This window comes from Anolis sagrei, chromosome 9 (genome assembly GCF_037176765.1).
Source record: "Anolis sagrei isolate rAnoSag1 chromosome 9, rAnoSag1.mat, whole genome shotgun sequence".
Lineage (NCBI taxonomy): Eukaryota > Metazoa > Chordata > Lepidosauria > Squamata > Dactyloidae > Anolis > Anolis sagrei.
In genome coordinates, this window is record NC_090029.1 from 18,434,906 (window position 1) to 18,449,395 (window position 14,490).

Below are 14,490 nucleotides of genomic sequence, written 5' to 3' on the forward strand. Positions count from 1 at the left end.
TATTATTATTCCTCCATCTGTAAAAGTTGATACAAACTTTTGGAGTTGTGATGATGCCGTAGAACCGATACAAGGATGGAGTTCTACCAGAAAATCCCTCTTTTGCAATCATATAGATTAAAGCAAGTCTAAAAGGATTCACCATCCAGTTAAATATATATATACATCAGACATGAGCAAACTTTGGCCCTCCAGGTATTTTGGATTTCAACTCCCAGAATTCCTAACAGCCTCAGGCCCCTTCCTTTTCCCCCTCAGCCGCTTAAGCGGCTGAGGGGGAAAAGGAAAGGGCCTGAGGCTGTTAGGAATTCTGGGAGTTGAAGTCCAAAACACCTTGAGGGCCAAGGTTCACCCATGCTTGATATACATTGAGTTCTGGAGTTTTGTTAACATTTGACAGCAAAGCCTATTGATAAAAATGGCTTCTTTCACCGTCAGCGGTTAGGCTCCTTATTCGCTCAAAGGTGATACAAGATTAACCTCTTAAGTAACTCTGATAATCCGCTTTGGAAAAGTGAACCCTGCGTTGTGCTGACTTCCTGTGTAAACACGCAAAAAAAACATTACAAGCAGATCGTCAACAAGACTCCTCTGCCTTCTGCCCAACAAGTCGCTGGATGGTTCTTTTCTAAGGTAAGACGTAACCCTATATAGGACATGTATGTGTTGATATATATGGAATACTATGATGTAAAGGGGAAATCATTTCAAGACAGATTTATTTATTTATGAAGTCCTAATTTTATTTTATTTTTTGCCTTATGCATACCATGAAAATATGGTAATTTCTAGTGCTTTTGGAAATCCTAAAAGCATGGTGTTGAATATCTCCTGTTTGATTCATATGACTTGTACCAAGACTGGATAAATGTCAGCAAAAATAGTACTAAAATGTTGGTGTCAACTTAGGTAAGGAACTTTGGAGTCAGCAGTCAATTTCAGCCAATCAATACCTTTTTATAGCAACTTATCTTTTTGAACTAGTTCCCAGATTGCAGCCATTTGTTGACTAGTTCTTCATGACTCAGGTTATCTGTTACTAAACCCCCATCCCAGTTGCCACGATATAAACTATTCTAGGTGTCATAGTTTGCCAGTCCCTTGCCATTTCGGCACTTGGGTTCTCTTCCAACTCTAGGATTTTATCTTCTCTTTCCTTGGCTAAATTTATTCCACTGGGGCTTATTTATTTTATTTATTTACAGTATTTGTATTCCACCCTTCTCACCCCACAGGAGACAGGGTGGATTACATTGCACATATACATGGCAAGCATTCAATGCCATAGACATACAACATATATAGGTAGACACAGAGGCAATTTAACATTCCAGCTTTTCCAACTTCGTGAGTATATGCTTGATTCCGGCCACAGGGGGAGCTGTCGCTTCACCGTCCACTTGTGACACCGAGTCCTTGATGGAGTACTTCCTCATTCTTACTCAGGCTGCTGGAAGGTTTTTTTGTGTCGTAAATTAGTTAAATTAGCCTCCCTGCATAAAACGGTACCTAAATTTCCTACTTGACAGATCCAACTGTCTTTCGGGCTGCATAGGTCAACAGCAAGCTATACTATTAATGGTCGGGAGCTTACCCGCTTCAAACTCATCACCTCTCAATCAGTAGTGATTTAATGCAGCTGGCTACTAACTAGCTGTGCCACAGCCCGGTTGGGGGTTGGCCTTTGACTTTTGCTAAAGGTTAAGAGGGGAGCCCCAGGTGGCACAGTGGGTTAAAGTGCTGAGCTGCTTTACCAAAAGGTCGCAGGTTCGATTCCAGGAAGCGGCGTGAGCTTCCGCTGTCAGCCCTAGTTTCTGCCAACCTAGCAGTTCAAAAACATGCAAATGTGAGTAGATCAATAGGTACCGCTCCAGCGGGAAGGTAACGGCGCTCCATGCAGTGATGCCAGCCACATGACCTTGGAGGTGTCTATGGACAATGCCGGCTCTTCAGCTTAGAAATAGAGATGAGCACCACACCCCAGAATCAAGACATGTCAGGGGAAAACCTTTATCTTTACTTAAAGGTTGAGAGAGTGTGTCTTGACCCAGGTCACCCAGTGGTTTTCCATAACTGAAAGGAGCAGATTCAAACTCTGGTCTTCCAAGTCACAACCCAACACTCAAAACGACCAAGTTGGCTCTTCAGTAAGTCATAATAGTAATAAAAGGACGCAGATAGGTAGCATCTCTTGTTGCCAAATGTCACTCGCTGGATGAGTGAAACAGAAATGTACTCCAGTGTCTCTTTCTTGCTTCAGCCAGGTCCTCTCCCTTCCTCCCTCCCTCCTCTGTGCTACTCATCGTGGCAGCTGAGTAAGTCTTGGCTGGCGAGGAAGACGTGCCTTTCACCTCATAGCGACAGATGGCCTTCGCCTGGCAAGCTTCCCAAAAACAGGGCATGTGGAAGGCATTAAGGGACGTCCACGTGCCGGACAGTCTCTGTCCACCTCTACCCTTCTAAAGCAACAGGAGATCCGGTCCTGGCAGTCACCTTTCAATAATTGTTGGGTTTATAAACACTTTGCCAGGCTGCATTTTAGAGATAGATAGATCGATAGATAGATAGTCAGTCCTGGCAATAGCCTTTCAACAAAAACTCCATTGTTGAATTCATAAACACTTAGCCTGGCTGCATTTTAGAGATAGATAGATAGATAGATAGATAGATAGTCATCAATAGCCTTTCAAAAAGAACTCCGTTGTTGAGTTTATAAACACTCAGCTGGCTGCATTTTAGAGATAGAAAGATAGATAGATAGATAGATAGATAGATAGATAGATAGATAGATAGATAGATAGACAGACAGACAGACCTATCAATAGCCTTTCAACAAGAACTCTGTTGTTGAATTTATAAACACTTCACCTGGCTACATTTTGTAGATAGGTAGAACAATAGATAGAACGATAGATAGATAGATAGATAGATAGATAGATAGATAGATAGATAGATAGATAGATGATAGATAGATAGATAGACAGACATCTAGACATCTCCATATAAATAAAAATGTAATGTTTAAAGCTCTGTAACCCAGCCCAAAGTGTTCCATATACAATTTAATACATTATCAAATCAATCACTTCATATTTGTTTTATTCCCTTTTATTAGAGTGTGATATAACAAGCGAAATCATGAATTGCCTGGAAGACGTCCCTTTCCGAATGACCATAGATTTTGTCGATGCTTCCATGGGCGAGGAGAACTTTGTGTCTGCACCGGAATTCGAGATGCCCAACTGTGTAGACATCCTAATGTGCACAATGGTAAGTAAGCAAGTAAGTGGTATCCTTTCATATATATTGATATAATAGGAACAAGAGAATTAGTAATAACTAGCCATCCGCTGCCACATGTTGCTGTGGCCCAGTCTGTGTATATGTTTTGTGTGTGTATGTGTGTGTATATATATTTGTGTATATGTGTATATATGTGTGTTTGTGTTGATATATGTGGTTTTGCAAATGCGTTGTAATGTATTTTTCACTTTTTGGCTTTTTAATTCTCTTCTGCTGTGTTTTTCAATGTTTTTATGAGTGATAATCACTCATTGGCCTGATACGTGTATTGTGTCCAAATTTGGTGTCAATTCATCCAGTGTTTTTTGAGTTATGTCAATCCCTCAAACGAACATTACATTTTTATTTATATAGATATGGCTTTTCCCAGAATTCTTTTGTTTCTAATTGCATTTGCTATTTGACCATAAGGTTGTGCTGGAGGATTTTGAAATTATTACAGAGATCATTTAATAAAATCTGTAAATAAAGCCAAATCCCCATATGTTGATGGCCAGTGCTTTTTTTTTTTTTTTGTCATGTCAGGAGCGACCTGAGAAACTACAAGTTGCTTCTGGTGTGAGAGAATTGGCCGTCTGCAAGGACGTTGCCCAGAGGACGCCCTGATGATTTTTGATGTTTTTATCATCCTTGTGGGAGGCTTCTCTCATGTCCCTGTATGAGGAGCTGGAACTGATAGAGGGAGCTCATCCGCTTCTCCCCGGATTCGAACCTGCGACCTGTCGGTCTTCAGTCCTACCGGCACAGGGGTTTAACCCACTGCGCCACCAGGGGCTCCTATGGCCAGTGGTAGTTAGGACATCATCACATGCAATTCTCCCCTCGTTTCTAAACACTTTTAAAACTGTTCATAGACAAATCATCACTGAGCACATCAAACGACACAGACAGACTTTCACCTGTGCTCCGTGTGAACTATTTTATAAATATGAGGAAATATACTGATAATTCTTCTTCTATCCGAACAGCACGATTTCTCCCTTGAGAAGAAGGTTCTCTACTGGATAGATTCTGCTTCTCGGGAAGACATTCCCTGGTACCAAGTGACCACTGACGTGGTCCCAACAGCTCCTCCATGTTGGTTGCTCCTGGTGGACTCGAAAGACAATTTGGCCAATGGCAACGAAGTGGCCAACAGCAAAGTCAAGGACATAACACCGGTCCAGAGGTGTGTGAGGTTGGTCACAGCAGCCGAGACCTTTAGCTGTGCCAGGAACAAAAACCAAGGGAAGGAGGACCTCCGTTCTGAGGAGCACTCAGATGGAGAAGAGTCTCCCTCAACAAACTGTGCTGAAAGCGATGGAGAAGAGGGGCCTTCGTCTGACAAGGCTGATGGCGTTCCCAGCACCTTACCTCGGTTCCTAAGCCTTCCGCAATGTAGACCGAATACCTCCCCAGGGCCCATGGAGACCCCAACAGAGAGCACTTGCTCAAAGCCTCCTCCGCTAAAACAGAGACGTTCCATGTTTTTGTTCAGCAGCATGAAGAATGAGTTGGAAGGAGCCAAGAAGAAGCTGGCCGCCTTCATGCATCCTCTGAACCAGACCTCAACGGAGCCCACCTTGGCCTCCAGGGCTTTCTCCCTCCACCAGCGCTCCCGGAGCAGCAGGAGCCTCAGATATGGGACTTCCTCTGACTTATCCCTGGTGGGGACCCTGACTCCCACACCACCATCAACCCCACACTGTGACTCAAGGCCCCTGACAGCCGCAGGAGGGGTCCCTCCAATCCAAAGGCACAAGCCCACGGTTCCGGTAAGGGGCCGCTTGCTTTGCTTGTCTTTCTCATGTCACACTCTCACAGAATGGCATGGTTTCAGACATCACAGAATCATAGAGTTGGAAGAGACCTTGTGGGTCATCCAATCCAACCCCATTCTGCCAAGAAGCAGGAAAATTGTATTTACACAAAAGCACACAAGGCTCGAGTTGGGATCTAGTCTTCCTGTGTTACCTAGATATTTTGCTAGATGTCCATAAGATGCGACAATTGATCACTTCTCAGCATGTCTAGAGCATCCACCCAGCACACCACTTTAAATGGTGGAAATCTACACTTCCATATAGTCCAGGGTCTGATTCCAGATTATTTGCTTTGAATCCAGTTCAAAGCAGACAATCTGGTTTTGGAAACTGGACTATATGACAGAAGTTTAGTTGCTGGTAGTAAGAACTTTAATAATAATAATAATAATAATAATAATAATAATAATAATAATATACTTTATTTATCTTCTGCCCTATCTCCCCGAGGAACTCAGGGTGGATTACACAACACACATATGGCAAACATTCAATGCTGATTATACAGTTAATAAAGACAGACAGTACATAAACAAAGGTAAAGGCTTCCCATCTTTTTCCATCTCTGGCATCTGGAGGCTGTAATCAGGCCATGAGGAGGTGCTGTCGCTCCATCTTCCATGCCAAGGAGCTTTGTTGTCCTTTTCTAATCACTGGCATGTCCATAGGGGCACCTTTTATTACCTCCCTGCCAAAGCGGGTACTTATTTATCCACTCATATTATTCTTTGCGAACTATTAAGTAAGCAGAAGCTGGGCTGACGGTGGGAGCTCACCCCAACCCGGGCTTGAACTGCCGACCTTTCTATCAGCAAGATTTTCTGCAGCTGGCGGTTTAACCCGCTGTGCTAAAGCCCGGCCCCTTTCACCTTCAACCTGTGGCCCTCCATGTGTCTCTTTTGCCACCTTATTCAATGGTCAGGAATTCTTGGAGATGAGATTCAAAACACCTGGAGGGCTGCAGGTTGAGGAGGTGTGTCTACACTAGGCATGGGCAAACTTGGGCCCTCTAGGTGTTTTGGACTTCAACTCCCACAATTCCTAACAGCCTCAGGCCTTTTCCTTTTCCCCCTTAGCTGCTTAAGCCTGGTCTACACTGTAGGATGAATGCAGTTTAACGCTACTTCAAGTACAACAGTTCAATGCTGTGGAATCATGCAAGCTGTAGTTCTCAGCTAAAGCATGTTCTCAGCTAAAGCATGCTAGTGCCTCACTATAAATCTCAGGCTCAAAATTAGGTCTCAAAATGTATGTTTGAACCGAAGTTGTATCCCAGGGCTGTGAAATCTTGGATGAAAAAACCCTACTCAAGTGCCTCACTGCATTTAAAATACTATCCACAAGGAAACATGTCCCCAATGGCACTTAAACCACCTATCCCACAATTACAGTAATATGAGATTGCTTTGGTTTGTTTATTAAACTTGTCCTTATGCACACACACACACATATACATGTGTTTCCGGTCCCCGTTGCTGTTGTTGTCCGTTGTTATATCGCCCTTTGTCATCTCCTTGGAAACATAATAAGGCTTCCAGGCATTTGTTTCCCAAGCCAGGGTCACTCCATGTTTGAAATAATTCTCCAGGATGAAATTAAAACAGGATGTTGAGAGTCAGAAGCCCAAATGGGGAACAGCCCCATGTAAGGGAATTTTCTTGGCTCATTCTGCAGTTTTGTCTAAATTGGTTTTGCCATTGCAAAGATAAGAAAGCATTGCTTTTGAGCATCGTGACCCATGTTCTTAAAGACATTACAAGAATTGGAAACTTTGCCCCAAATTCGAAGTTGTATTTATTAGAGGCTGTTTTCCATTTGAGCTTGAGCCCTGCCATGATTATTCTCCTCGTTTAGTCTCAGTTTGTTGTCTATAGTTGCTTGATGTTCCTACACAGCAGGATGATAATGCATTCCCTCAAAGAGCCAACCTTCTTTGGGAAAGGCTTGCAAATTAACCAACTCTCTGTTCCCTTTTCCATTGTCTCTTTGCAGTCCCTCAGCCCATATTCCTGCCTTCCTGGGGTCCAACGAGTCCCCGTTTCTGAGAAAGATCATCCCGATTCCACATCGGACTTGCTTTCGGCTTTGAGCCAAGAGGAGCGGGACCTCATTGAGCCGGTGTTAGCCTTGGGCTACCCTATACGTCGGGCCATCCTTGCTCTCCAAAAGACCGGGAGCCAAAGTTTGGGGCAGGTCAGTAAGCAGAGCAAAAGCCCTTCCTCTCTATATCTGGCAAACCAGGGGAGTGCAATGGACATTTGGCCCCATCAAGTTGGTCTTGAATGAAGGGTGCCTCTACACTGTGGAATGAATCAGTTTGACACTGATTTAACTGCCATAGATCAATGCTATGGAATTCAAGGATTTGTAAGAATATGGGTGTGCATTTTTTTTCATTAGTCCTTGTAAGTCAGATCAAATTTGTTAAATTTGTACTTCCAACACGATATCATATGGATGGGCCAAAAATTTAAGAATCAAAAGTTATCCAATACTTTTTCGTTTGCACCTCGGAAGCCCCCCAAAGTGAGTTTCATGTTCAGCGCAAGGAAGCAACGCAAAGCCAAAAAGGCTGCCTTTCCTCTTTAAACGAATAGCCTCTTGATTTCGCTAGATGTCCATATATGATGCGATGATTGATCGCTTCTCGGCATGTCTAGAGCATCCACCCAGCCCACCACTTTATTTGTTTATTTATTTGTTTACGGCATTTATATGCCGCCCTTCTCACCCCGAAGGGGACTCAGAGCAGCTTACAATATATATTTTCATACAATATATTATATTATTAGCATAGTACAATATCTGTATTTATTACTATATTGCACTATACCATTATATTGTACTATTATTAGTAATATTACATGTAATGTAAATATATAATTATAATTATAATATTGAATTATTATTACTAGTAATATATTGTATTACATTATAATATTATAAATATTATATGTATATACAATATACTATATTATATTATTAGTAAAGACAAGATGGAAGTGTCTTCTGCTCCCCTCTGTCTTCGCTCTGGCCAGAGCAGCCGTTGGTGCCAGAAGGGGAGGGGCCTCTCAAGTGATGATATAGGCACTTTAGGTGGTGGAAATCTACACTTCCATATAATCCAGGGTTTGATTCCAGATTATCTGCCTTGAACTGGATTATATGAGCCTACACTGCCATATGATCTAGTTCAAAGCAGACGATGAGGAGTGGGAGACAGCAGGGAGAAAGCAGAGTTTGCTGGGAAAAACACTGAGAGTACAGAATTCTGGGAAATATAGTTTAGGAAGGCAAGGAACCCTATGCCAGAGAATGCAAAAGGCTCTTCCCTGAACTACATTTCCCAGAATTCTGCTCTGCATCAGGAAGCCCCAATCAGGAGAGGGGATAGGTTTGTTCCTCCATAGCAGCAGTCAACACGACATGTGAGTGTGGAGAAGAGCAAACCACAGACCACCTACTGCAATGCAACCATATGCACAATGGAGGACCTTCTTGCAGCAACACCAGAGGCACTCCAAGTGGCCAGCTACTGGTCAAAGGACATTTAAAAGAATTCCAAGCCTGCAAACTTTGTGTTTTCTTTATTTGTTTGTTTTTAATGCAATACAACTGTTTTGGTTCGCTCCTGACACAATAAATAAAAGCAGTCAAGCAGAGTTCCATCTGTGGATGTTCAAATTGCCTTCTAGACAATAATGTAGTCAAATAGCACCTCTTATAATATGACTTCTTGGGCTTTTTGTTGTGCAGTTTTCTGCCCAAGAGTGATGGTGTTTCACCAAATTATATAAGATCACGTAGCATTGAGCCAGGGCCATTCACCTATTCTGCAATGTATCCTATGGATTCCTGATGGAAACTTGTCCTGCTAACTCACTCTGGCTTCCCTCTTTTGCTTCTCCATGACAGTTTCTCAGCTACCTCAGCGCCTGTGACAAACTCCTGAAGCAAGGCTATGAAGAGGCCCAGGTGGAGGAAGCTATGGAGATGTTCCAGAACTCGGAGAAGAAGGTCAGCACCCAACAGTTGGAGAAGACATTACTGAATGCCTCCTTGAAACACAATCGAGGGAGAAAGAGGGAAAGGGCCAAAGCTTGGAAAATTAATTACTCTTTTGGACTCTGGATCCCAAATTATGTCCAAATGGGCCACTCTGGGAGATACAGTTTAGAAAGGAAAATGTTCTCATCTCTAGCCATGTTTCTGCTCTCAACTTGCAGTATGAATATATTGATGTGGAATAGATCTGCATTTCTGCTCAACCTCAGAGTTACTCAGAGTGGGCAGAAACCAAGGATGGCTTTTTGTTTATGAGCCTTGAAAGTAAGGATGGACACCATGCAACCAATGGGACTGCATGGATGTTGCATAACTCTTCTTCCATAGATCTGGAAGATTTTGCATTAGATGTCTCAGGCCCCTATACTGTCATATAAATCAGCTCCTGAATCCAGAGGTCCTTCCACACAGGCCTATATCCCAGAATATCAAGCCAAAAAAATCCCACATTATCTGAGTGTGGACTCAGATAACCAAGCTCAAAGCAGATATTGTGGGATTTTCTGCATTGATATTCTGGGATACAGGGCTGTATGGAAGAGGCCCAGATCATCGGCTTGTAGTGAAGACCAGGCATGAGCCCTCCAGGTATTTTGGACTTCAACTCCCACAATTCCTTTGCCCATGCCTGGTGCAGATTCAAATAACACTGTTCAAAGAAAGGATTCAGAAATTGGATTATAGGGAGAGTGTAGATCCAGCTTCACCATTTCCATAAGCAAGGGAACCTCTATGAGAAAGGTCCTCAAACTTTTCAAGCTGAGGGCTTCAATTTTAACCAACATAAACAATGTTGACCAACATAAACTTACCAGTATTTCAATGAGAAGGGTAGGCCTGCTTTTGGCTGATGAGAGAGTCAAGTTTGTTAGGATTGTTGCTATTGTGTGCCTTCATGTTGTATGAAGACCAGGACATTAATGAAAAGCTAAAGAATCTTGAGTTTAGTAAAAAAAAAAATAATTGTGTCAGAAGCGACTTGAGAAACTACAAGTTGCTTCTGGTCTGCTGTTTCAGCAGTCACCAGCCAATCCCTCTCCAATGCCAGAAATACAGCTTAATGGTGTAACATTAGAAAATGGTGACCATTTCCACTACCTTGGCAGCCACCTCTCCACAAAAATCAACATCGAGACTGAAATACAACACCGCCTGAGCTCTGCAAGTGCAGTTTTTTTTCTGAATGAAGCAGAAAGTGTTTGAGGACCGGGACATCCATAGGAATACCAAGGTGCTTGTTTATAAAGCTATTGTCCTCCCAACCCTGCTATACGCCTGCAAGACATGAACTATCTACAGACATCACATGCAACTCCTGGAACGATTCCATCAGCGTTGCCTCCAAAAAATCCTGCAAATTCACAAGACAAGCAGACAAATGTCAGTGTGCTGGAAGAAGCAAAGACCACCAGCATTGAAGTGATGGTCCTCTGCCATCAACTCTGGTGGACCGGTCACATTGTCCGGATGCCCCACCACCGTCTCCCAAAGCAGTTGCTCTACTCCGAACTCAAGAATGGAAACGGAATGTTGGTGGGCAGGAAAAGAGATTTTAAGATGGGCTCAAAGCCAACCTTAAAAACTCTGGCATAGACACTGAGAACTGGGAAGCCCTGGCCCTTAAGCACTCCAGCTGGAGGTCAGCTGTGACCAGCAGTGCTGTAGAATTTGAAGAGGCACAAATGGAGGGTGAAAGAGAGAAATGTGCCAAGAGGAAGGCGCGTCAAGCCAACCCTGACCGGGACTACCTTCCACCTGGAAAACAATGCCCTCACTGCCGGAGAAGATGCAGATCAAGAATAGGGCTTCATAGTCAGCTACGGACCCACTGCCAGTACACTGATCTTGGAAGACAATCCTACTTGGACAACGAGGAATCGCCTAAGTAAGTTATGTTGTTTCTGACTTAGGACAAGCCTATGTCTAAAGTTTAGGGCAGGGACAAAGAAAGGACCTTGCAGGACTAAATCTGGACTGTGGGCCATAGTTTGGGGATCCCTGTTCTATGAGATGCCAACTAAGTTCTGTTCAATACTTTAGGATTTGGAGAGCATGCAGACACTTTTGTTTGTTTCACCTCTGCTTCCTTTGACTTCCAGGCGTCAGAATTCCTTCACCTCCTGGTGCAGTTCAATGACATGGGCTTCCAGCAAGCCGACATCAAGGAAGTCCTCCTTTTGTGTGAAAACCACCGAGACCTTGCTCTGGAAGAACTCATGGCCCGAACCCAGTAAATGCTGCTTCTTTGTGTGAATCATGGACCAAACACATACAGTATTTTGCCAGTTCTAAGCAGTAAATGACATATGCAGTTTTTCAAGGCATGCTTCCAAGTGCCGACTGCAAACTTACAGTGCATCTACACCAGGTATGGGCAAACTTTGGCCCTCCAGATGCTTTGGACTTAAAATCATAGAATCATAGAGTTAGAAGAGACCTCATGGGCCATCCAGTCCCACTCCCTGCCAAGAAGCAAGAAAATCGCATTCAAAGCAGCCCCGACAGATGGCCATCCAGCCTCTGTTTAAAAGCTTCCAAAGAAGGAGCCTCCGCCACACTCCGAGGCAGAGAGTTCCACTGTTGAATGGCTCTCACAGTCAGGAAGTTCTTCCTAATGCTCAGATGAAATCTCCTTTCTTGTAGTTTGAAGCCATTGTTCTGCATCCTAGTCTCCAGGGCAGCAGAAAACAAGCTTGCTCCCTCCTCCTTATGACTTCCTCTCACGTATTTATACATGGCTATCATGTCTCCTCTCAGCCTTCCCTTCTTCAGGCTAAACATACCCAGCTCTTGAAGCCGCTCCTCAACTCCCACAATTCCTAACAGTCTATTGGAGTTGGCTGTTGAAGTCCAAAACACTTGGAGAGCCCATGCCTGATCGACACAATAGAATTAATGCAGTTTGACACCACTTGAACTGATACGACTCAATGCTCTGGAATCGTGAGAGTTGTAAATAAGCATCTTTTATGTAGTTTTTAAGGTAGCTTGATGCAGAATACTATTCTTGAATAAAACAGCATTCATTCAACTTCTAGCAAGTATGGTGTTATAAATGTTGTTTCCTATTTGGTTCTATAATAAAGACATGGAAAAGGTGTATGGAATTGAAAAGCATTGTTTTAGTGGAAGCGATATCCTGCTACAGCACATTTTGTGATAGTTTTTCAATGAATATTTCATGCAGCACACCAAAATATAACTGGAAGTTACCCTGGACCGTGCTCTGACTTACTTTGCTTAACTATCAAGCAAAAAGTGGGTGTTAGAAATAATATTATATGAAAGCTGACGGGAACAACCTAGGGATCACAACCAGATACAGTGAAGACATCTGCCCTTGCGCTTGGCTACTCTGCTGCTGAATACAAATGCCCAGTGTGGAATACATCTCATCATGTTAAAACAGTGGATGATGATCTTAATGAGACATGCCGTATTAACGCAGGATGTCTACGCCCAAAACCACTGGAGAAATTATACTGTTTAGCAAGCATTGCAACACCTGATATACGTCGGGAAGTAGCAGCCAGAAATGAAAGGACCAAAGCAGTGACATATCCGGCCCATCCTCTATTCGGATATCAGCCAGTAAGCCAATGCCTTAAATCAAGAAACATTTTCATAAGATCTACAGAAATATTGTGTCCAATTCTGGGCACCACAATTGAAGAGAGATATTGACAAGCTGGAATGTGTCCAGAGGAGAGCGACTAAAATGATCAAGGGTCTGGAGAACAAGCCCTATGAGGAGCAGCTTAAAGAGCTGGGCATGTTTAGCCTGAAGAAGAGAAGGCTGAGAGGAGAGGAGATAGCCAGGTAAAAATATGTGAGGGAAAGTCACAGCGAGGAGGGAGCAAGCTTGTTTTCTGCTGCCCTGGAAACTAGGACACAGAACAATGGCTTCAAACTACAAGAAAGGAGATTCCATCTGAACATGAGGAAGAACTTCCTGACTGTGAGAGCCGTTCAGCAGTGGAACTCTCTGCCCGGTTTGTGGTGGAGGCTTCTTCTTTGGAAGCTTTCAAACAGAGGCTGGATGGCCATCTGTCGGGAGTGCTTTGAATGCAATATTCCTGCTTCTTGGCGGGGGGTTGGACTGGATGGCCCATGAGGTCTCTTCCAACTCTATGATTCTACTCACAGGAACACCTCAGCAAGCAAGAGTCCAAAAGTGGCAGGCTAAAACACGGAACCTCAACCCATGGCTGAGACTGGACTCCCTCCTGGGTACACAGAAGCCTGGGCAACTTGGAAGGTGCTGAACAGGCTGGCACAACAAGATGCAGAGCCAGCCTTAAGAAATGGGGCCCAAAAGTGGAGCTCATGGGGTGTGAGTGTGGAGAAAAGCAAACCACTGATTATTGACTACAATGAGATATGTTTCCTGCCACATGCATAATGGAGGACCTTCTTTCAGCAACACCAGAGGAGCTCCAAGTGTTCATCTTCTCATCGAAGGACATTTAGTATAATGCCAAGTTTTTAAACTTTATGGTTTTAAATACATTATAACTGTACCTTCAATTCACTTCTGACACAATCAATATATCAATAATCGAGTCTCAACTAATTCAACCTAGTTTGTGGCAACCACAAAAGCAAAGTTTCTGGAGTAGAACAACTACTTTCAAAGTAAGTACCACACAATTAAACAGGAATAAGACTTCCAAACCAGGAACAGATCATTTTTCAGATTTTGTTACACAGTGTTATTTAACAGCCAAGCTATCTTAACCCAAAGGTGAGCAATTTGATTAGGTTTGATTTAGCTTTTAATGTTTTGCTATTAGATCATCCTCATTCTGCTATTTCTCTCGGAAATGAATCCTAGTGTATAAAGTTACAAAAACAAAAAAGCAGGGCTTGTGGCTTGCTGTCTTGTTTGCGGCTGGGAAGACTTAACCGTCGGCATTAAAACAGCACCATCTGGAATGAGATCAGCATCATTTAGTGCAGAAAAAGAAATGTTTTCTCCAATTCTATCTCAGCAAACGCAGTCTAGGATCTGAGTCAGCCCATGTTTGTTATGGAGCCACAAATTCTCCAACTATTTTTAGCCTGTCTCAAACAGAATTGCTGGGAATATCAAACCTATGAACAGGCACCCTCCTTATCCTCACCATTCAAACATATCAAGGTTCAGATGCAAGGAAACGACCCCAAATAAGTTGTATGGAGATGCATTTATTTATATCAGAAACAGTATTGCTTATCTGTCTTCAGACTGGTTCTCAGTCTCTTTTGGTTCAACAGGACACATACTTGATGAACTTGTGGGTCATTTTAGGGCAATATATATATATATACATATATACAT

At 43.1% G+C, this 14,490-nt stretch overlaps 1 protein-coding gene across 1 annotated transcript; it reads left to right on the top strand.

Annotated features, from left to right (window-relative positions):
- The first annotated feature begins 266 nt into the window (after positions 1–266).
- Positions 267–11,575, top strand: UBAP1L (ubiquitin associated protein 1 like). Its single transcript, XM_060755879.2, has 6 exons — positions 267–633; positions 3,116–3,270; positions 4,272–5,057; positions 7,098–7,298; positions 9,021–9,122; positions 11,270–11,575. Exons 2-6 carry the CDS (start codon positions 3,139–3,141, stop codon positions 11,402–11,404), a joined length of 1,356 nt encoding a protein of 451 aa, XP_060611862.2. The 5' UTR covers positions 267–633; positions 3,116–3,138; the 3' UTR covers positions 11,405–11,575.
- The last annotated feature ends 2,915 nt before the right edge of the window (positions 11,576–14,490 follow it).